Source organism: Mytilus trossulus, chromosome 2 (genome assembly GCF_036588685.1).
Source record: "Mytilus trossulus isolate FHL-02 chromosome 2, PNRI_Mtr1.1.1.hap1, whole genome shotgun sequence".
Lineage (NCBI taxonomy): Eukaryota > Metazoa > Mollusca > Bivalvia > Mytilida > Mytilidae > Mytilus > Mytilus trossulus.
Window position 1 is genome coordinate 83647884 of NC_086374.1, and position 25819 is coordinate 83673702.

Sequence of the window (25819 nt, forward strand, 5' to 3'; positions counted from 1 at the left end):
GATTTTCTTAGTCTTTTCATACAATTTATAGTGAAACAGCACCACATATATATATATATATATATAGAATAACCATACATTGTCTTGAAATATCAATGTTATTTGTACGAGGCTTAGAAACAGGTAGAAAGTGAGGCTGTGCCGAGAATTTCTACCTGTTTCGAGACGAGTACAAATAACTGATTGACATTTCGAGACAATGTATGGTTATTCTTTATATAGTGCAACTCTTCTAAATGAAATATTTAGGGTAAAAAACGTCATTTTTTAATTTGAAGTGGATGATGTAAAATTTCCACAAACCTGTATGTTTTATTGACGTCACAAATAAAACTCTACGGAAACGCATTGTCAACGTCATAAACAAGGTGATATACGGTCAATGACTGTATATCACATATGAATATACAGTCAATGCAATTTGACTGCTCAAATAGGGTAGCTGCAGTATATAAATAAATAATGCTGTTTCTTAGCTATGGACATCAATGACTGTTAAATATTGTCTTTCATTTACTTCTTGACATTTCAATTATTTCGCTGAACAGAGACCTATAGTTGTTAACTTATGTGTAATTTGGTCTCTTGTGGAGAGATGTCTCATTGGCAATCATACCAAATCTTCTTTTTTATATGAAAGATCATTAGGACTGAAAGTTAACTTTTTACCATTCACTCCCTTGGCTTTATCATTAAGAGCCTGCTCTAGACTTCTCATGGTAACAGCAGAGCCTATGACAAACTCTGTATCTGTCACCACTACTGTACAAAGTTCAGGAACATTGGAGCCACAAATGATTGTTTTTGATTTCATCTGTCCTGTTCTCAGCAAAAACCCTACAAACAAACAATAAAATTGAGAATAGGAATGTGTCAAAGAGACAACATTATGACAAATGAGCAGAACATGTTTAATTGTATACTGTAACAAGGTGTTTTCTCACTGTTGATACCCCTTTTAGTGCATTAGTACCTATTACACTGTTTCGAAGGTCAATGGTCAAACATAAGTATTTATGTTCAAATCAATTTTATCAGAAAACTGGACAATAAGTAAACTGATTATTGCTGTAGTACTTGTATTACCTATTAAAAATGATGATCGGTACTGTAGATCACTAAGGGTTTATCAATAATAAATGAATTTGTCCTCTGTTTTTTAAATAACAAGTGCAAAGTTTCTCAACATGCTCAATGCAAAACTGTTTCTCAGGTATTAATGCAAAGCAATAGAGGAAGATTTATTATTATGATTGATTGATTTATTGTTGGTTGCTTAACATCCAGTGGCAGATCTGTTATGAAACTGTAGTGATATTTTAATATTTCAGTGGATAAAGATGGCATTGAATGTCCAAAAAAGATCATCTAGCTAATTACCAACTGAAGTGCAACCCATCAGAAGACAGGCATCAGGATTCTGTTGCTTAATCTGTAACAAGTCAGACAGGGAACCAGGTCTGTACCAAGAGTAGTCCCCCTTGGTGAATACAACTGAAGATTTTCTGTATTCTTCTTTTACCTGAAAAAAGTTAATAAAAATAAATAGAAATTGTGGTTTACAACAGCCCTGAAAATAAACTAGAGGCTCTAAAGAGCCGGTGTCGCTCACCTTGGTCTATGTGAATATTAAACAAAGGACGCAGATGGATTCATGACAAAATTGTGTTTTTGTGATTATGAAGTGTTTGTACATCTTATTTTACTGAACTTGCTGCTTACAATTATTTCTATCTATATTGAACTTGGCCCAGTAGTTTCAGTGGAAAATATTGGTTAAAATTTACAAATTTCATGAAAATTGTTAAAAATTGACTATAAAGGGCAATAACTCCAAAAGGGGTCAACTGACCATTTTGGTCATGTTGACTTATTTGTAGATCTTACTTTACTGAACAGTATTGCTGTTTACAGTTTATCTCTATCTATAATAATATTCAAGATAATAACCAAAAACAGCAAAATTTCCCTAAAATTACCAATTCAGGGGAAGCTTCCCAACAATGGGTTGTCTGATTCATCTGAAAATTTCAGGGCAGATAGATCTTGATCTTATAAACAGTTAAACCTTGTGCGATTTGCTCTAAATGCTTTGGTTTTTGAGTTATAAGCCAAAAACTGCATTTTACCCCTATGTTCTATTTTTAGCCATGGCAGCCATTTTGGTTGGTTGACCGGGTCATGCCACACATTTTTTCAACTAGATACCCCAATGATGATTGTGGTCAAGTTTGGATTAATTTGGCCTGGTAGTTTCAGAGGAGAAGATTTTTGTAAAAGATTACTAAGATTAACGAAAAATGGTAAAAAAATTTACTATAAAGGACAATAACTCCTAAAGGGGTCAACTGACCATTTTGGTCATGTTGACTTATTTGTAGATCTTACTTTGCTGAACATTATTGCTGTTTAAAGTTTATCTCTATCTATAATAATATTCAAGATAATAACCAAAAACAGCAAAATTTCCCTAAAATTACCAATTCAGGGGCAGCAACCCAACAACGGGTTGTCCAATTCATCTGAAAATTTCAGGACAAATAGATCTTAACATGATACTCCATCAGGTTTGCTCTAAAAGGTTTGGTTTATGAGTTATAAGCCAAAAACTGCATTTTACCCTTATGTTCTATTTTTAGCCATAGTGACCATCTTGGTTGGTTTGACGGGTCACGCCACACATTTTTTAAACTAAATACCCCAATGATGATTGTGGCAAAGTTTGGTTCAATTTGGCCAGGTAGTTTCAGTGGAGAAGATTTTTGTAAAAGATTACGAAGATTAACGAAAAATGGTTAAAAATTGACTATGAAGGGCAATAACTCCTAAAGGAGTCAACTAACCATTTTGGTTATGTTGACTTATTTGTAGATCTTACTTTGCTGAACATTATTGCTGTTTAAAGTTTATCTATATCTACAATAATATTCAAGATAATAAGCGAAAACAGACAAAATTTCCCTAAAATTACCAATTCAGGGGCAGCAACCCAACAACGGGTTGTCCGATTCATCTGAAAATTTCAGGGCAGATAGATCTTGACCTGATTAACAATTTAACCCCCATGTCTGATTTGCTTTAAATGCTTTGGTTTTTGAGTTATAAGCCAAAAACTGCATTTTACCCCTATGTTCTATTTTTAGCCATGGTGGCCATCTTGGTTGGTTTGACGGGTCATGCCACACATTTTTTAAACTAGATACCCCAATGATGATTGTGTCCAAGTTTGATTTAATTTGGCCCAGTAGTTTTTGAGGAGAAGATTTTAGTAAAAGTTAACAACGACGACGACGACGGACGACGGACGAGACGCCAAGTGATGAGAAAAGCTCACTTGGCCCTTACGGCCAGATGAGCTTATAATAAAATTTATGAACTTATAATCAATCATAAAGGGTAATTGCAGGAATCTTGGGAAATATATATTGTCCCAAGTAGAATTTTATATATTGCTCAAGCTTGCAAGTGCGATATATGTTCTACGAGGGACAATATTATACAATTACTGTCTTTTGGTTAGGTAAATGTGTGGTTTTATTGACTTTTGAAAAACTGATATTCACTCGGCCGAAGTGAATATCAGTTTTTCAAAAGTCAATGAAACCACATATTTACCGAAACAAAAGACAGTAAATGGGACAACATCCCTAATGCGCCTCGAAATGAGGAACTCAAAAGTCACGTGTAAAGAAAAAATCTCTGTGTAGTGATATTGGACATGTTTCTATTTTTAACAAATGACTGAACTTAATTATTTGTGGTGATTAGGAAAGTAGAGGAACATAGAATAAATGTGTAAAAACTATGGAGCTATTGAATGTGTTCAAAGTATTAAATTTTCAAAGAACTTATTGTGTTAAAAAGGGGATATTTTGCCACAAGGAGCCGCATCACAAAAGGATGTTCAGGGTTTGCTAATTTACAGAAAAAGTAATCTCACTTCGTACCCCGAAAATTTAACCACATATGTGAAAATGTCACAGCTTCGAAACGAGCTGTCATATATATCCAAGTTTACGATATGGACTGAGCTACAGGAAAAAACGTTACCATTACCGCCTATGTAAAAACAATTAAAGATATTGAGCCAAATGTTTTATTCCATATTCCGAGAGAAATTAATGTAATGGAAAATATTTACCAAAACCAATTGTACCTCAAACGTTTTTTACCAAAATTATACACGTAAAAGCATGCGACGTTTTGCGCGGTGAATACCCTTTTTCCGCAGGTGAATATGCTTATTTATTCAAAATCCCATTCATATAGAAAAACCTACTAATATTTTATCAATATGGAATAATCACCAATATTCATGCAATAACCCTTTTAATGTAAAGAAATATAATATATTTAAAAGTAAAAATTGGTTTAAACTAAGATTTTGATGTTGATGACGTCATGAATTTTGAAGATTTATTGCACTAGTGAAATATTGGAATTTATTGCATGCTAACTTTTTTGTGGGAAATATTATATTGCTATGCAATGAAATTGATTTATTGCATTAAAAATACATTTATTTGTTTATTGTGTTTCAAATGTATGTCAGTCCAATATTTATGGTTTGCCATTTAAATCCTTACAACCATATATATTTAAACATACGAAAGAATATGCTTGAAAGTGTCTGAAGGACTTTGGTCATATATAAACTTGTGTTTATTGTTTTTTATAGTTCCTTTCATTTTCTACTTCATTTGAAGAAAAAAGTCCATGGTCAAAGTAATACAAAGACTATCTTATCAAAGGATTAAAATATACTGACACTGATAACAAACTCATGCCTTATTCATATTTTTTAATTTATGTGTTGTTATGTCTATCCTTGCAAATATATTTTAAATTTAAATTCTTGGACAAGTTGTTGTACAAGTACTACAATAATGTTCAAACTGTATGGCAGCCTCAACTGAACTATTGCAACAATGCACAAAGCTCAAATTTAAATAAATGAGACTATCAAGTCAGGAATATGACAGTTGTTATCCATTTGTTTGATGTGTTTGAGCTTTTAACTTTTGCCATTTGACTACAGAATTTCACTTTAAACTTTCCTTAGAGTTTGTTATTTTTGTTATTCTACTTTTTATTGTTTTAACCATCTGACTGTTCAGCTTTATAATTCCTAGACTAGTACCTGTAATTCTGGAGGGAATATAAAGCTCTGTGATGGATCTCTATTCTGTTCTGTAACTGTTCTTGTTTCAATGCTTGAATCTGTTGAATCAGACTGCTGACACAATCCTAAGCCACAGGGACATGCCTAGAAGAAAAGAAAACTTTGCTATGCAAAAACAACAAAAATTATTTATGAAATGTTATTTATACAAACAAACAGTGTGGTAAACTATTTAGTGGGTTGGTTTATGTTCTCTATATTTGCAGTTCCAAAAACTGTATGAAATTTAACTTTTAAAGAAAATGCACAGAAGGGCTGTCATGAAAATTATTTTACTTGTTTCTTATTGTGTAACACCTAAAAACAGACATTAATAGAAATCCTAAATTGAATTTTTAAATTTTAATAATACAGATATGTGCAATAAGCGCATGATCTGCTTATATTTTTTTTTAGAAACTACACGGTTGAACCATTATTAAGTTCAAATAAAGAAAAGATCACATACAAGACTTCTTATAACACTTTCAACTGATATTGCAGTTATTTACACATTTTTTTTCAAACGTTAATTAAGAAATAATTCATGGAAGCAATAGATTTGTTGGAAATTTATACATTGCCTGGGCAGTGATATTCAAATTTTATCCTGAGGGTTAGCAAGGGATAAGATTAACAAATTTTTAATTTACATGTTTTCTCATACATGCCATAAACTACCGTCAAATCCAAAATTAAAATTTCGTAACGAAGGAGCTGCCATGTTGACTTGCTGAAATCAGTTATTATGCAAATAATGCAATAGAATAGAAAATAAAACAAAATCTACTTCAGAATTCCATTTTGATACAATATTATACGAACTTCGATGGTTACAAAAAATTTATATTGTTTTATACTGCAACTTAGATTAGTATACAAATGATAGCTTTAAAAATCGTAACATATCGTTAATATCAAGCTTATTTTCATCCCTTAATGAACACCCGTTTGTGGAGAAAGTGTTCCATGATGAAATTGACATTGCACAAAATATAGCTGTGTTACTATATTTAAGAAATAAACACAACTAGTTGCAGTATATAATAAATTCTTTTTATTATGCATCCAAATAAGATTAGAATGAAAGTTATTTTGTCTTTTGTTTTATTACAATTTCTAATACAATAAAATCAGTAATGCACTTGCAAATAGGTTCAAATACATGTTGATTTACGTGAGAGGTATATTATAACATCTATTATTATGTATATTTCTGAGTCTGCGCTTAGTATAGATCACACAGTGTTGTTTACATAGCGAAAGAAGCATGTCATATTAGAATATAAAACATGAATTACCTTTGAAGCCTGTTTAAAAGCATCAATTATTGGTCTGTATCCTGTACATCTACATAGATTACCTGTAAAGGTAAATCAATCACATATATCACATGATTGAATGATGGGTCAAGAGAAAAGGTGCACACTTTGTACTGCTCAGAATTCCCCCACTCATAATTCAAAATATGGAAAAACAGGGAAAAAGTGTCAGACAGATCTGAAACAATTACAAATCATGACTACAATTGGTCTTATCAATTACTAAGAACATTCTGTACAGTAGTTCCTTATAAAAAATTGTTTTCATTGAATACTTTTGAAAAATTCAAAGTATCAGATACAAGAAGAAGATGGTTAGAGATCTAAAACAAAGCACACATTAGTTTGAAAATAACAAAAATGTCTGGAAAAGCTCTGCAAGAACAAGGAGTTAAAATATATAACATATACCTTCAAGAGCTCTCTCCATCTGATCAGCTGTAGGCTGTGGTACATTGTGGAATAATGTATACATTGTCATTACCATTCCTGGAGTACAGAATCCACACTGAAGTCCATGGGAATCCACCAAACTTCTCTGAAGAAACAAATGTTGACGTTTTGTGAGAACTGATTCTGGACATGCATGTATATTATTACATCTAAGCCCAGTAAAATTACAATGCAAGATTCTGTAAACCTGTGATTTATATGATGACTAGTATTTCTTTTGTCAACCGAAAACACCATTCATACCCCCTAAATTATGGTTCAGTTTTCAATTCCTAGATTTTGATTAGATTTTCATACATTTTGATAGATTCCTTAAAATCTAAATCCAAGTATATTGCTTTACATGCCTATATAAAATGGACACATACAGATTTTCATAGTCAGATAAATATCGTGAGATTATGTGAAATTCATGTGAGCAAAATTTGCCTTTGTATAAGTGAACTTCTACGTCATTTGGTATGTTATTGAGAGTTGTCTCACTGGCAATCATAACACATCTTAGTATTTTCATATTGTGCTTTATTCAATCTAATCTAATCATTATACTAAACTGAACATTGTATTTTGTATATCCTCACCATGTCTAGCAAGTTTAGTATGGGAGTATGGTTCTTTTTCTGAGCCGGAATTATTTTTTTCCAAATTTATTAAATGTTTGACGCTATCAATCAAATTTTTTTCTACAAATTTAACACCATAGGGTATGGGGAAAATTTGCATACAGAAAAGCCCTCCCCCTTTTTGAAGTTAAATAGTCATTCCCTAAGCAATCATACTTCATCTCTGTATTTGTATATCATACCTGAACAGGATGTAGTCCCTTTTCTGTACCTCCCACACCTTCTACCGTTGTCACAGCCATACCATGTAAATAACATATTGGTACCAAGCAAGCATTGACACAAAAATGGCTGGAAAATCTAAGTTAAGGATTCTTATGTAAACAAGATGTAAAGTTTGAAATGACACTAATATATAAGATGCCTCTCCTAGCTGGAAAAGTGTATTCAATAATGAAGGCTGTGGTTTCATTTTTATTTGTGGAATATCAATTTCTGTGTATTTCGCTGGTAAAAGTTTAAAACAGTCAAGAACTTGAAGAAGGTACATATTCTTTATACTAGGCTTGATTGCACTAGAGCTGAAAACTTTAATTGTGCCTTCAGCTGCTGTCAGCTCTTTGGTAGGGTTGTTGTCTCTTTGACATCCTCCCCCCCCCCTTTTTGCTAAGAAAGATGAAAAACACTGCCTTTCAGGAAGTTTTAATAATGATTATAAAGGATACACTAATTTGTTGTCTATCTTCTGAGATATCATCACTGTACATGATCCACATCCTCCTTGTTCACATGCTCCTTTTGTTCCAGGTAAAAATACTAATTAACTGTTAAGGTATAATGTAAAATAAAATAACAATTCTTCACAACAGCCCGCGCGGATCCACTAACCCCCTTTTTTTGACAATAAAATTGAGAATGAAAATGGGGAATGTGTCATAGAGACAACAACCCGACCATAGAAAAAACAACAGCAGAAAGTCACCAACAGGTCTTCAATGTAGCGAAAAATTCCAGCACCCATAGGCTTCCTTCAGTGCATTTGAATGGGGACATGTAGGTAGAACTCCCCCCTTTGTCCTGGGTAAGGAACCACCCTTTTTAAAATGGCTGGATCCACCCCTGCAACACACAAGGTAAAAATACTAAATGACTGCTAAGGAAGTAACCTGCCAACTGTCACTATTTGCGGGGGATTTCCCCCATGGAGGATCCAAAATTAAAATTTTGAAAGAGCAGTTTGGTCCACATTTTTTAACAAAACAATTATTTTACAATGACTATAGGATTACAAATGTATGAAGAAGCCAAAAATCAACATTAAAATGCATTTGAAGGTTCCCTTGAAATTTTTGTAGGACTAGAAGAACCATATTACGCGTAAAACCCCCATGACCATTTTGAAAAGTTGGCAGGTATGTTAAATCGCTGCTCAGTTTCAAAATAGATAGCTTTCTATAACACTAATATATATTGATAGGAGATTAATTTAGGAATAAAAATAGCCAAAAAAATAAAGGGGTCAATGTGCTTGATTTCCAGATATTAGCCATTGGAATTTTGGCGAGGAAAATGATCTCTCTTGAATTTTAAATTGTTTTAATAGTTATAAATTCTGCCACAAGTTTTTCTCAACAAATTTTTTTCATATTCTTTAATGGCATATTTTGGCTGACTACAAAGTATGTTTTTTCTCATTGTTGAAGGATGTATGGTTACCTATAATTCTTGACATCCACTTCATTTGAACTTGGGGTGGATAGCTGTCTCATTGACAATCAAACCACTTATTATCTTATATTCATTTTTTATTTCTTTATATAACAAAATAGGCTGCATTTTCAATAAGATCAATAAGATTTTTTAACTAGCTGTCAATTCACACCTTAACTGTCATGACTATACTAACATCAAAAATAGAAATACATTTTTTTGAATTTTTTTTAAAAATAAGTTATCTACCTAGCTAAATTTACATCCTTACACTAAATAAGAATGTGAATTTACTAGATAAAAATGTTTTACTTTTGGGGCTGACCATAAATAAACTACCTGAGTTAACCTTTGACATTAGCCGATTAAATACCTGTGTGTAAATATTCAGGTTTACAATTTATAACAGAAGGGAAAAGACAATGCAATGAATGATAATTCACTTATATATATCATGTATAGTCACATAAAATATTTTAAATTTCAAGGTCAGACTGTTTTTCACCATCAGCATTGACAAGTATATAAGTAGGAAGTTTTACAGAAATATATAAGTTTTGACACCTTTATTTTCCATTTTCCATATCCATTTATGTAATTGTAACTTATTGGATAGCAGTTTAAGCATCCTGTTCATTCTAATTGTATTTGATGCTAATGGAACTAAAAAATTTCAATAAGAAATTTTTAAATGAATCTATTATTTGCATAATGCTGATGTTATTCAGCAATACCATAGAATTCTTTGAATAATGTGACTCAGATAATAACATTACCATTACTGATAATGTGTGAAACTACCGATTTGCAGTAACCTTAATTAATCTCCTTTTATAAGCAAAAATGGACTTGTATAACATTTAAATAAGTGTAAGTGTACTGAAATATATATAAGTTTCATTACGAATTGCTAGATATCAACTCAAGTGCTAAAGTAATTTAACACCAATATAACAATAAATGAGCCTCAAAAGTTGTCAATATAAAAGTGGTATGATTGCCAAAAGGTTGTAAAACCCTTTTCTTCTTGGTGAAAACTGTCTTTGTGTTAAATAGTACATTTTGTGAATGCATATGGATGATCTAGTCATTTGAACAAGTCATCATAGTATGACATCATTTGTCCTGTCCTAGCTTCAAACTTTGAAAGCAGACATTTTAAAATTTCCGTACTCTTCAAAGTGTAATAGAATTAAGATTTTTTCATTTTTCAGGATTTTGGCACATTTGGTATTAAGCAGTGCCAGAGTTGCATACAGCTGCTTTTTGCATAAAATGTACAAGTCTCCACATTCATTTTGATCAATTAAAACATTTTCGTAAGATATCAAATTATGTAAGCTAAAAAATCTTATATGAAATTATTTTTTCCTTAACTGTTAAAATATTTATTTATTATCTGTTTAACTAAGACTACTATATATATATAACATACATTTTTGTAGTAGTAGCAGTGTTGCACAACGCAGAAATTTAGACTTACTGTCACTTACAGTGTATAGTTTTATAACTGTAAATGTTTCGTTATCTAAACAATTTGTGTGATCTGTACTTCACAACAAAAATTACTACAGAAATGTGTTAAATTCATTGATGTATATTTAAAATATAAACAGAAATTATCTATACAAACACAGAATTATTAGCACTGGTACAGAAATACTCCACAGAAACACTCTGACCCTTGTGCATCATATTTATATTGCATGCTGTGGTCATAAGACTTAATTTTAAGCACAATTATTGTACTAAAAATGAGAAATCAACCAATTAAAATACTTGATTTGAAGTTTCAAGCATATATTTTGTTCTCTACGTACTGAGTAAAGTGTTATGACCAAGGATCAGAGCGAATAGCACTAGTACAAAAATACAGCTACTTGTAAATACATGTAGATAAAAGTAGGAAGTAGAGAAAGGATACCAACTCTTCTGAGATACTGAAGTAATGTTGTCTCTGGACTAGGAGACTCCTCTTCCACCTGTTCAAATAAATACGTCATACAGTAACATACATTTTGTGTATTATCATCAGTACTGTTTAAAATTAATAATTTGAGTTCTGAACTAACATTCTGAATTTGTCTGAAAATATTCTTTTCAATTTGTCTTAGATACATGTATATCTAAAGTATCTTTAACAACTGTCAAACTCATATCCACTAATTTGACTCAAGTTCTAACATTTAATTTAAAACATACAATTAAATTTCAAAATTACAAAAAAGTCTAAAAGAAACAGTGTATGGGCTTGCAATAATGTATCATCATTTCTGACAGATTTTAGACGAGACTATCCATCCAAATACATTAAAATATGTAACCTCCAAAGACTGTATAAAACAAAAAAATAACATTTTTACATTTATCAATACAAATTGCTAGCAAGCACAGGCATTTGAATTTTTCTTGTCTAAAATGCTGTCAACAGGAAGACATATGTCACACACTAACTAAAACTGGGTTAATGCAAACCAGATCTTGCAAAGTTCCATTTTTAAGTCTTTGATTTGATTTGCTGCTTTTAAATTGATAAATAAAATTTAAATCAACTACAAAAAAAAGTACAGTCCATGAGTGTAGATACAAAAATACTGTGGGTGCCACGACAAAATACAGTAACTGCAACAATGAGTAATAAAAATGTGTCTTATATAAAAAATTCAAGCTTTGAACATGTTGAAAAAAGGTTAAGTAATGATAAAGGGTACCAATTTTTCTGCACCTGTTGCACATTATATCTGTTAAATTATTATATTATCATGATTATAATATTATTTCTTTATTCATCCTCAGAATTTAAAAATTTTTAAATACCATTTTGTTATAATTCTTTGTTAAATTTGTACTTCATTTATATTTTGATATTATTTTAAGGATATGGTAAACAAGAGAAGTAAATTTATATCACATGATTTCAAAAACACAGAGCTTATATTACATAATTGAAGTTACATGTAGCCTAGTGCAGTAAAAGAAACAAGCTGTCAAATGAAGCCATTTAATTTAAAATTTCTTTGATTTCCTGTAAAAATTTCCTTCACAGGTGACACAAAAGAAATATTATTTAATAATAAAAAAGAGACAGACAGATTTTTGGGTATGCAATTTTGAAAAAAATTAGAAGATTTGAATTATTGTTGAAAGGAACAGAAGACAGCTTAAAAATCTGGAGAAACAGAAAATCACATGTCTGGGTATAAGTTTGAAAAGTGTGCTAGTTGGAAAAGGTATTATTTGACATGGACTCAGTATTTGAGCTACAACTAAAAAAGATAATAAGTGAATACATTGACAGTCATCTCCATTCTATGGTGGCCGGATGCGGCCATTTCACCTTTTCACGTTTTTTCCTTTCAAGCGAAATCGAGAAATCGGGAAAATAGAGAAAGCAAAATTGATCCGGAAATCGAGAAATTGAGAAAGCACAAACAAGAAATTGAGAATTTGGGAAATTGGAAAATGGAGAAATTGGGAAGAGAGAAAGCAAAAAGCGAAAGCGAGAAATTGATTTCGCGTTTTGCATTTTCGCTTTTGTGTATTCGCTTTCTCGATTTCCCTACTTCCTGCTTTCTTAATTTCTCGATTTTTATGAGCAAGTTTTACTGTCAATACCTTTCTTCCATTTATAAAGAAGACAAGAGAATGTTTTCCCATGTTCACCGTATTTTCGTCGTCGTCTCTTTCTTCTTTATCTTTCTACTGTTGATATACACGATCAATTGCTTTTTCTCAATGATCCTGAATATTGACCTTTGATATCTGATCTACCTATCACGGTAATGGCAAGTCCCGATAACCACTGAAGGCCTAAAGCGCGGGAAACTGTAATTTTGATATTATTTTAAGGATATGGTAATATAACTCATAACTCTTTTTTTAGAGTGGCTCTTGTATGTTTTATGATGCAACAGTTGTTTTATTAACTATTTGTATGTTTTATAAAATTAAGAGGTGTGACTTATTAAATAAAATATTATATTGGCTTGTCTTTTTCAAGTTGTCTATCTATATTATAGATACGCACTTTATATCGGGTGTTTATAAAGGACTATAATATGTTTTTATCAAAAATGACAACTTATATACAATAAACAGTATCGGAATCAAGTACCCAAGCGCCTTTAACAACAATTCTGATAAATTACACAGCCTCAAAAAATATTAACTGAACAACACGAACCAAAAAACGGCCTGGTTATTTCAAGCAAAGGTCGCGTACATAAACTGACGAGGTTTATTGATAAACTTCAAGTCGATTAAAAGTCGGCGAAAAGGCGTAAGGGATATTCTAAGAAGAAGGCTCGAAGACCGACTATCAGTGCTTACTAGGTGTAATCCGGCTTCTTCTTCTTCTTCAGAATACGGGACGGTAGACTCCTAGGTAGGAGTGTAAAACTTCCCGGAACTTGTGTGCTATGTACATATGGACTTAATTTAAAAAGTAATATGACAAAGAAAAATCGTTATCAATAACATATATATATTATGTACAGTGGCTTTAAAGTTTAATAAGTTGCTATGGATCCTTCAAATGTTCAGTAGAGTCACGGGATATGCCACTTTTGAAGGATTCCAGGGTGTCAGACATACCTATTGCTTCAGGTAGGGAGTTCCAGTCCGAAATAGTGCGAGGATAAAATGAAAATTTATAGAAATCTTTATTTGTTGATATTTGCCTAAATTTATGTTTCCCCCTAGTGCGTCTATCAGATATTGTTAAGTTGTCCTTAGGAACTTCAACTAACCCCCAATTTATTTTATACAGCATAGTTAATCTAGCCTTTTTCCTTCTTAATTCTAAATTTTCCCATTTCAATGATTTGATTAAATTTGAAACTGCTCCAGGTGATCTGTCTTTATAATCATTGAAGACAAACCTGGCTGCCTTACGCTGTACCTGCTCATCCTGAGTGATGTGTTGTTTTTTTTGTACGGATCCCAGACAGGGGAAGAGTATTCGACGACCGGACGGACAAGTGATGTGTACGTAAGGTTTTTAACCTTACGTGTGCAGTTTTTTAAGTTCCTACGAAGAAAAACAAAGGTTTTATTTGCCTTACAAGTAATATTGTTTATATGTGTTCCCCAATCAAGATCATGGCTTATAGTTACGCCTAAATACTGCTTCTAAAATATGATTATGCAATATATAATCAAAAGTGGAAGGTTTACTTTTTTTATAAATATGAATAACATAACACTTTTCAGGATTAAAATTCATTTGCCAATCCTCTTCCCATTTTACTAAACTAGACAAATCTTTTTGAAGTAATTGTGCATCAGAACTATTATTTACATTTCTATAAGAATAAACAGGCATCTGCAAAAAGTCTTGCATTGCAAGTTACATGTTCGGGTAGGTCATTTATAAAGAGTAAAAATAAAGTTGGGCCTAAAACTGTTCCCTGAGGGACACCAGAATCAACTGCTAATTTTGAAGATTTAACACCGTTTAGTAGTACTTGCTGTTGTCTGTCAGCTAAAAATTCATTTATCCAATTTAAATTTTGATTTCTAATTCCATAAAATTCTAATTTCTGGGCTAATCTTTTATGGGGGACTTTATCGAAAGCTTTGGAAAAATCTAAAAGTATGACATCTTTTTGGTTACCATATCCCAATGATTTAGCAAGATCTTGTATGCTGATGATAAGTTGGGTCACACAAGACCTTTTGCTTCTAAACCCATGCTGACTATCATTTAATATGTTATTAATTGTAAGGTGTTTCCTTATGTTGCTTGTTAAAATATGTTCTAAAATTTTGCAACATATTGCAGTTAATGAAACTGGTCTATAATTAATAGCGTTATGCTTGTCACCTTTTTTAAATATAGGTACAACATTAGCCTGCTTCCTACGGGGCGCCGAATGGGACTCTTGTGGTTTTGTACAAAATTCAATTCTGTCATAACAAAATCATTTTTGTCTTACAAAACTATGTGCTACAGACTTGTTTTGTGAGAACTTCAATTTTGTGATGACAAAATTCATTTGTGTAGACAAAATTCATTTTTGTCATGACAAAATTCATTTTTGTAGACAAAATTCATATTTGCCATGACAAAAGTCAATTTTGTCTTAAAGGTATGCAAATATAAACATATTTGCATACAAAATTGACTTTTGTTACCTGATATGGAAACTAAATCACAAAAGTCAATTGTGTACGGTAAGATTCAATTTTGTGAGACAAAATTGACTTTTGTGAAACAAAATTAACTTTTGTGAGACAAAATTGACTTTTGTGAGACAAAATTCAATTTTGTCATTTTTCTTGAGACAAAATTCAATTTTGTCATTTTTGTTGAGACAAAATTCAATTTTGTCATTTTTGTTGAGACAAAAGTCAATTTTGTTAATTTTGTTGAGACAAAAGTCAATTTTGTAAATTTTGTTGAGACAAAAGTCAATTTTGTTAATTTTGTTGAGACAAAAGTCAATTTTGTCATTTTTGTTGAGACAAAAGTCAATTTTGTTAATTTTGTTGAGACAAAAGTCAATTTTGTAAATTTTGTTGAGACAAAAGTCAATTTTGTTAATTTTGTTGAGACAAAAGTCAATTTTGTCAATTTTGTTGAGACAAAAGTCAATTTTGTCAATTTTGTTGAGACAAAAGTCAATTTTGTGACGACAAAATTCATTTTTGTGATGACAAAATTCAATTTTGTAACAACAAAATTGACTTTTATGAGACAAAATTGACTTTCGTGAGACAAAATTGACTTTCGTGAGACAAAATTGACTTTCGTGAGACAAAAAGCAATTTTGTTAATTTTGTTGAGACAAAATTCAATTTTGTTAATTTTGTTGAGACAAAATTCAATTTTGTCAATTTTGTTGAGACAAAATTCAATTTTGTCAATTTTGTTGAGACAAAATTCAATTTTGTCAATTTTGTTGAGACAAAAGTCAATTTTGTTGAGACAAAAGTCAATTTTGTGTAACAAAAGTCAATTTTGTGTAACAAAAGTCAATTTTGTGTAACAAAAGTCAATTTTGTGTAACAAAAGTCAATTTTGTGTAACAAATGTAATTTTTGTGTAACAAAAGTCAATTTTGTGTTACAAAAGTCGATTTTGTATGCAAATTAGTTCACAGAAACCAAACTAAACTAATTTGAATACAAAAGTCAATTTTGTCGCTCAATTTTCAAATTAGGTAACAAAAGTCAAGTCTGTGTATCAAAAATGAATTTTGTCATGACAAAAGTGACTTTTGTCCACTGATAAATAATTTTGTATGACAAAATTTCAAACTTGTAGTATGATACAAATTTTGTTAAACTGAACTCATTTTTGTTGAACAAAAGTCACTTTTGTCCGTACAAAATTGAATTTTGAGTACAAAACCACAAGAGTCCCATTCGGCGCCCCGTAGCTTCCAATCATTTGGGATTTTACCAGTATCAATAGATTTTTGGAAAAAGGATGTCAAAAATGGAGACAATTCTTCTGCAAAATTATGTAAAAAATATGCTGGCAGATTATCAGGGCCAGTGGCTTAATGTGGATTTAAGTTTTTAAGTAACTTTAATAAGCCATTATTACTAATAAATATGTATGGCATAGTGGGGTGGGGACTTGTACCTTTATTTCGCATAGAGGATGTATCTTCGGTAGTAAAATCCTTTTTAAATGGTGCATTTAGGATGTTAGCTTGTGTATTCGGCTCACTATACAATAAACCATCCTTTCCTCTTAATGGTGACACTCCAGATGTTTCTGTTTTTTTGCTTTTAATAAATTGCCAGAAAGATTTAGGTTCTTCTTCTAACTGGGGGATAATTATTTCTTGTATATATGTGCTCTGGGCTCTTCTTATTTCTCTTTGAGCAGTAGCTTTTAACTTTTTATATTTATCTTTATGTTCTTGTTTACCAGTTTTTTTAGCTTTGTTGTAAGCTTTACGTTGTTTTTTACATAAATGGTCTATATCCCTATTTGCCCAAGGGTTGGTGTACTTAGATTTAGTGATTTTGCTTGGTACATTATCATCTATTTTATTACTACCTTCTTTGAATTTATTCCATAATTGGTCAATATTTAAATTTTCATTAGTCTGAGATATAAGTTCAGATATAAAATGAGATGTTACATCTTTTATCTTTTTAACACTACCTTTTTCCATAAATACATTTTATGTTGTGATTGTTAAGATCTTTGGGGCTTGCAGATTGCATCCACTAAAACAATATCATGGTCAGATATACCTGGTATAGATTTTATTTTTGTTATTAATGCAGGTTGGTTTGTGCAGAAAAGGTCAAGTATATTATCTTTCCTAGTTGGAAATCAACCATTTGTTCAATGCCTAAGTTGTTCAGCATATCTATAAATGCTTCATTCAGCTCCTTAGAATACATTGAGCCAGATATATTTTGCTCAGGCCATTTTATGTCTGGAAGGTTAAAGTCACCACCAAGCCAGAAGGTGGAATTTTTAAATTCTAACTTAAGTTCATTAATTTCAATGATCATTTGTTTGAGATAGTCTATATCATTTTTATTTGGTGGTCTATATGCAGAAATAATAACTAAGGATTTAGTATCAGTTATATTAATTTGGGCAGCAGTAAGTTCTACATTTTTGCTTTTATATACTTCTTGGCAAATAATACCTTTTTTAATGGCGATTAATACACCTCCACCTTCTTTTCCGACCCTGTCGTTTCGGAATACATCTTCAAATAGTGTGTTTGGAAAAATTTCAGAAGATAATACATCTTTGTTTAGCCAAGTTTCATTACCAATAATAATATCTGGTTTAGATGATGTTAATAAATTTTAAATTTGAGGAACTTTATTTTTACAACTTCTAAAATTAATCTGAAGAACTCTAAATGAGTTTTGTCTATTAATATTCTTATTTCTTAATTGCTTCGTCACTGGTGGTTTAGGTGATGATGTAGCAACTGGGTCTCCAAAGTTTTCATGACTATCATTTATATTAAAGCTTAAGGAAAAAGCTGAACTATCTGAAAGTACTGAATATGAGTTAGGGTTCAAAATAGAATTACCTGATGAGAGGTATGATTGAAAAATGGTTCTAGAGTGATTAGGAGTATCACATATCGGGCATATCCAAAGTGCGGATGAATTTCCAAACTTTTCATACATTGATGGACTTATATTTACACATCCAATATGACACCATTTATCGCAATTATCACAAACAATGGCATCACTGTCCCAGGTACACTCATGCGAGCAAATAGAGCATGGGTAACTGGAGTCATTCAAGTTTGATGGGCCAGGGTTGGTTTCAACCTGGTTGCTTAAAAGAATTCTGATCAAAAGATGAATGTGGCGATCTGATTTGCCAAAAACACATTTACTTTTAAAATTGGACACATGTAAGTGCCAGTAATAAATCTGGGTAGATACCACAATTGTTGTGTCACATTGAAGGCTGATAGTGATACCCTCATATTTGTTGGAGTCTAGTATATTATTTTGTATATTAAACTCATTGATTGATGATTGTGGATTAAACTTTATGTAGTCTCCCTTTAATTGGCTTGGATTAATGTTTTCATAATTAAATGTTTATTTTATGTTTAATTTTATTTATATCTTTGAAAGTGATAATCTTTTATCTAATTCTTGACTAGGAGAATGGCATTCAAGGTTCATGATTAAAAACTTCCATCAGCAGCAGTCGCTTTCAGTGTATATATGAGCCGTCAGTGTATCACTGCCACCATTTTCTAATTACCAGCTCGCAGAAATCATTCCACTTATTAAATATACAAAGATGTGGTATGAGTGCAAATGAGACAATTATCCATTCAAATAACACATTTATAAAAGTAAACCATTATAGATCAATGTACGCCTTCAACACGGAGCCTTGGCTCACACCGAACAACAAGCTATAAAGGGCACCAAAATTACTAGTGTAAAACCATTCAAACGGAAAACCAACGGTCTCATCTTTATAAAAAAAACGAGAAACGAGAAATACGTATAAATTACATAAACAAACGACAGCTTCTGTGACAGCAGATTCCTGACTTAGCACAGGTGCAAACATTTGCAGCGGGATTAAACGTTTTAATGTTAATGTATTATGTTAATTACCAGCAAGTTGCCAACTACATTGGCATTAGTTTGATACGATTTTCTAAATTCTTAAACAAAACGCGAAGTATATAATTACATTTACTTTACTCTTGAAATACAATCCCTTTTCATTCTATTTGATAATGTTTTATTTGAATGTTGCACATTTGTGAATACATTGTTGAGTTATATTTGATTTGTGTCTCCATTCTGCCAAAATCTGATATCAGGTATCCCGTGGATCGAATAGTAGCGAAGTACTAGAATCTTATTAGCGCTCTCGGAGAAGATGTATTTTCAAATGTCAACGTTATAGCTGCAACTCGACTTACTAACAGATTCAATGACCGACCTGGAATTGTAAAAATAAGCTTCAGAAATACAGCAGAAAAAGTTAGAGTTTTAAGAAACAAGATGAAGTTAAAAGATAATGAATATTACAATAACGTCTATATTAAAAGCAGCAAGTCGCGCGTAGAACGGATAATTGAGATGAACGCACGTACTGTTCTTAGAAATCTACCACAAGGAAAGTCGTTTCGAGTGGATGCAAATGGTCGAATTAAACCGAAGAACAACAATGTTCAGCAAAACGAAAACCCGCAAAATGTAAACACCGAAAATGAGCACATGTAGCACCTCAACCGGCCCATATCATCTATTAAACTCGGACACATTAATATCGGTGGATGGACTAAAGAAAACTCTGATTTAAGAATAGGCATTATAAACCCACTTGAATGTGATATTATTTCAGTGTGCGAAACTCATTTACGAGCGAAAATCAATATTTCAATGGACGGTTATTCGTGGTATGGTTTCAACAGATCAGAAATACACATAAATGCACCGAAATCTTCAGGGGGAGTCGGCATTCTTATTAAAGACTGGATATTTGAAATTTTTAAAGTTTCAGTGATCGACAAGTCGGTTGACGGAGTTCTGGGACTTAAACTAGAAAGTCGTTCTACAAATTTTAATTTCTTAGTGTTCTCATGCTATTTACCTCCAGAAAATTCTAATAGAGGACGTGACGCCCAGAGCTTTTTTGCACATTTGCTTACTCAAATTTATATGAACTCCGATAGTGATGGCATTTTCCTACTTGGTGATTTTAATTCGCGGATCGGATCCATGTCTGAAATGCTGTTTGAAGCCGAAGAAATTACAACAAGGAACCAAATAGACAATTGTGTAAACCAGCGTGGCCACAAATTTATAGAATTTCTAAACGAATCAAAATTTTGTGTATTGAACGGTAGATTTGCCGACGGGGACAATTATACTTCAATATCGAAGAAAGGTAAAGCGGTAGTTGGCTTTATATGTGTCCCATAGGACATGTTTACAGATGTTAAATACTTTCGAGTGTTAACGGTCCAATCAATTGTCGATGACTTTAAATTACATGATCTTATAGGAAGCAAATTAAAATTACCTGATCATTCAGCTATTGTGTCGGAATTCAATATCACGCGCCACTGCCTCGCAACACAGACAAAAGATACACGTAGCTCTTGTTCTCGTTTTAAACTCAATCAGATCACGTTAGATTTTACGACCAGTGATATTAAACGTACTGCCTTATTGAATTTGATAGAACAGATTGAACGTTGCAGAGAAACTCAGGACAATGTTGACAAAATTTACACCGAATAGTGCTCAATTATTTTTTTCGGAAATGACAGACAAAATCCCGAAAGTTGAATTTAACGGCTCAAAGAAACGCTTTAAGCAGAAAAAAACGTATTGGAATGGCCAATTAATGGACCTCTGGAACAAAATGACAATTAAGGAGAAAGAATTCACTCGATGGAAAGGTACAAATCGTAAAGTTAGAGCGGGATTACGGAACAACTATATACAAGCACGAGATATGTTTGATAAAACATTGCGGCGAACGGAGCGAGCTTTTAGGAGAATGAAAGCTGTAGATATTGAATCAATGACTACGAAGAATCCTAATGACTTTTTGGAGAAAATTCGAAACCTTGGTCCGAAAAATTTTAAAACTATACCAGTTGAAATTGTCGATGAATTGGGAAATATTGTAAAAGATGAACAGTTGGTGTTTGATAAATGGCGAATAGACTTTGAAAATTTATACAACGGAAGCAACAGTGACGAGTTTGATGATGAACATTACGATCGTGTAAAGTCTCATAAGTACCAATTAGAATCTAATATGGAGGACCCACTATTTGCTCCGAATGAATATTTAAACCGCAACATTACTCTAGATGAAGTTAACAGTATTGTTATGCACGCCAAGTCAAAGTCTGCGAGTGGTTTCGATGAAATCCCATACAGTGTTCTGAAATTCCCTGTAGTGATTGAGACATTATTACAGCTGTTTCAGCTCATTTTGGACACTAGCCTTATACCATCAATTTGGAGGAAAGCTGTCATTTGTCCTATACTAAAGGATACTTCTTCAGATACACGGCTGCCTATGAACTACAGAGGTGTTAGTCTGCTATCATGTATAAGCAAACTGTATAGTGCTTTCATTAACAAGCGAATTACGCATTATTTAGAAAATCAGGATATACTCGCAGACGAACAGAACGGCTTCAGAAAAAATCGATCTTGTGAGGATCACATTTACACGCTGAACAGTATTGTCCGTAACAATAAGTCTCTCTTTGTTGCGTTTATTGATCTTAGAAAATGTTTTGACTTCATAGACAGAGATATGATGATGTATAAACTACTCATACACAATATTGATGGCAAACTATACAACTCTGTGAAAAGCATCTATCAGAATTCTGAATCTTGTGTCCGATTAAATGGCAAACTTACAAGCTGGTTTGACTGTAAATCCGGAGTGAAACAGGGGGACAATTTATCCCCGACACTTTTCTCAATATTTATCAATGATCTAGTAAAGGAATTGAACGATTTAAACGTAGGAATAGATTTAGATAGTAGAAAATTGTCAGTTTTATTAAATATTTGTATGCGGACGACATAGCCATATTAGCGAAATCGGAATTGGACCTTCAATGTATGTTAGATAAACTTCACCAATGGTGTAAGCGATGGCGAGTATTGATTAACACTGAAAAGTCGAAATGTATTCATTTTAGGAAAGGGAAATCAAAACAAACTGAGTTTAATTTCACCGTGGGCAGGAACCAGTTGGAATTAGTTAACGAGTACAAATACTTAGGTATAACATTTAGCTACAACGGCAGTTTTTTGTCAAATGTGGATCTTCTTGCGAAAAGTGGCGGACGAGCACTTGGGAATATAATTGCTAAAATCCATAGTATTAAGGAAACTGAAACTGAGTTCCATTTTATGTTTGATTGTCCATTGTATATTGAATGTCGAGTTATCTTTTTTGGTAAACTTTTAATTGAGGAAAATTTCACAGATTTGAATCATGCTGACAAATTGAACCTTTTAATGTCTTTCCACATAAGAAAATTAGCAAAATATATAGTTCGTGCATTTCATATCAGACGTCAGTTGTTATATAATACTTATTTTTTTTTTTACATGATATTTAAAACTTAAATTTTTGTTTACAAATATTTTTATGTCTATATATTTTTGAAATTTACTTACGTCAACGAACGGTTAGAACGTGATATAATTGTTTAATAATTGTTTTACTTTATTTGAGGTGACTTATAGGTCCATTGGGCCGGGTGTATTACTATTTATCATATATTATATGTTTATAATCTGTACATTGTTACGGCCAGAAATCGCCTTTAAATTGTAGCCAACAAAAGACACAAATCAATACTAAAATTTAACAATATTTATTATACAAAAATTTACAAGAAGTATTTTAAAAATATTACTGTTAACTTAACTGTCAAAATACGAGTCCACTCTTTTATCTGTATCTGTATCCGGAAATCTTTCGGATATCCAATCTGAATATTACGTTCACTACTAATGTCACAATCCAGTATGATGTTGTTTGTAGAATAAAAGTGTCAATCCAAATGCTGTGAATACTAATGTCTATCAATGTCTATGTCCAAGTTTGATTATGAGAGTTTAACTTTAGTATCTGTATATATAGTGTTGTCATGGAAAATTCTAGAACACTCTATAATGGAACATTGTGGAAAATCCTGGAAAGTTACAACGGAAGTTTCTGGAATAACGTAGAAGTTTAAATTACGCATCTTTTATAAGGATCATTCTAGAAAGTTCCAATCATTCTGTGATTGTTCCAGTGATTCCTAAACTGCACAGTTATAAGATTATTTGGTAAACAACTATCAGGCCATACAACACAAATTAGGCCAACATAAATAAACATAATAATTACAATATCATAACAACATAATTTACACATGTCACTATAATAAATAATTTCCTTACTTACTTACTTACTAGCAACTTAACGTTATCGTCACCGACTCCTCCTGCTACAAATGGTGCCGTGACCAGGATATCTGATCCATCAGTTTCGGTTTGAAGGATTTTGTATTTTTTGTTTTTGAGTTATAAATTTATAAAATTTTATTACCAATCAATGCAGTCTCTGAAGACAAAATTTTGAGAAAATGGCTGAGGGGTAAAAGAAATGATTTTACCAGAAACACGGACATTCCATATCACTTTTTCTTTTTAAATTTCTGACATATGTATTTTTCAATCATTTATGACAAAGAACTTGAAATAATATGCATTTTGTTCTAAAAACAGATAAAAATCACAAATTTACAAAATTGACAGCACGGTAATTTTGACACGAAAAAGCATCAAAATATGATAAAACCTCTTATACTAACATCTAATAATAATTTTTTTTAAGTTGAAATTATTCAGATTGATCCACTTCATTTTATTTAAAGTAGGAAAAAGTTTAATTGTGGAACTGTGATTTTTTTCACGATAATAGGCCAAAAATTGGTGAAAATTGATGAAAAATGGGAAAATCATCAAAATTTGGTACTTTCAACGGGCCGTTTCAATTTTTTTTTTATTTAAATCTGATTTTGATAGCTGTTTTTTTTTAGTTCTATTTGATTCGTGTCTCTTTTCTCCCATGACAACCATTTCACGACAGGCATGTCGTTACATCGTTACAACAAATTGGCACAGTTAAAATATTTGCTAACGAATAATGCCTATCAACTCTATTTGTCTTTAGTTTCTATGTTGTGTTTTATGTACTATTATATGTCTGTTTGTCTTTTTCTTTTTCAGCCATGGCGTTGTCAGTTTATTTCTGATCTATGAGTTTGACTTTACCTATGGTATCTTTCGCCTCTCACCTATTCAACTCTGAACAGGGATGAACGTTTAGCCGCTGTCAATTTCGGGAATAGGACAAATTCTGGAAAATTACAAAGTAGACGGCTTCATAGTTACTGATATGATGCATTCTTGACCAATATTAAACCAGATACTAGACATTCTAATTGAAATATCAATCTCTGATTTTGCTATCCTCAAAAATCAAGAATACGAATCACCGGAAACAAATTTTACTAGAAACAAATCGAAAATATGTTGAATTATATTAAAAGACAACATACTGATATTTATATTTTTCCTTGTATATTTTTAACTTTTATTGTTTATGCTTAATCAATTTTTTGGAATATCCTTTTGGCGAGGCTTGGTATTTATACTCGTGATTTGTGCTAGGGTCAATTTTATGAGCGTTGTCTGTAGAGTGTCACCATACCATTTTGTTTATAGTTGTTGAAATATTTATATGTTTTTATATTGTGGTCTACATAAGCAAATGCCTGGTTCAAGTCAGAAATATTACAGTTGTTATCCATTCGTTTGCCATTAACTTTGATTAGGGACTTTCCGTTTTGAGTTTTCCTCGGAGTTCAGTATTTTTGTGATTTTACTTTTTATATTTATGTTTACAATATGTTGGCTGCTGCATGTCATTTTTTTTTAAAATAATGAATATTCAATGTTTATTATTTCAATCTGCTATATCATCAACATTACTGGAAGATCCGTATTGCAATTAGATTCTGCAAACGTTTTCTTTTGTGATTATTGAATGAATTAATTTATTATATATATGGCATATATAACACATTAATAAACAGCAGAAAACAACATACAAAGTTAAGTAAGGATTTGACATCTCATTTTTCATGCTGCCTTGATATAATTACATACTTTTATAGTTACAATTTTACTAGCAGCTTTTTAAAATTGATCCAGTTTATAAATATTTGCCCAAGAACAAAGGAGTAGGTCAATTTTTGGCCCCAAAATATAGCAGTTTTACAAAATTGTTAAAATTTAAGTAATTTTCAAGGCAAAAATCTGTCTTGATTATTGGACACATGACATTATATCACTGGCAGCAAACAATGACACTACAGTAACGAGAACACAGACACCAACTAACCCTATACATTTGGACGAGATACGATCATCGTGAGCCGATAAACGTTTGTTTCTCGTTGATGATAATGTTTTCTTATCGACAGTAAGTTCCTTTTTAATTCTTCTTTTCATTTCTTCGACTTGAATATCATTTATAACACTGGTCTTGTTGCTATAAATAACACCTTTGCAGGGACACAGCGATTCAG

The 25819-nt window shown here is 31.8% G+C and overlaps 1 protein-coding gene across 1 annotated transcript in view; it reads right to left on the reverse strand.

Annotated features, from left to right (window-relative positions):
* The window catches only part of LOC134708178 (xanthine dehydrogenase/oxidase-like), a 55819-nt gene extending 42837 nt beyond the window's left edge, over positions 1-12982 (reverse strand). Inside the window, exons 1-9 of the mRNA XM_063568510.1 lie at positions 12825-12982; positions 11134-11191; positions 8225-8315; positions 7742-7850; positions 6895-7021; positions 6463-6524; positions 5141-5266; positions 1381-1522; positions 670-837 (exon numbers count right to left, since the gene is read on the reverse strand). Of these exons, the coding sequence (XP_063424580.1) occupies positions 670-837; positions 1381-1522; positions 5141-5266; positions 6463-6524; positions 6895-7021; positions 7742-7850; positions 8225-8315; positions 11134-11191; positions 12825-12866 (925 nt within the window). The 5' untranslated portion in view covers positions 12867-12982. The remainder of the gene's footprint in view (positions 1-669; positions 838-1380; positions 1523-5140; positions 5267-6462; positions 6525-6894; positions 7022-7741; positions 7851-8224; positions 8316-11133; positions 11192-12824) is intronic.
* Between the last annotated feature and the right edge of the window lie 12837 nt (positions 12983-25819).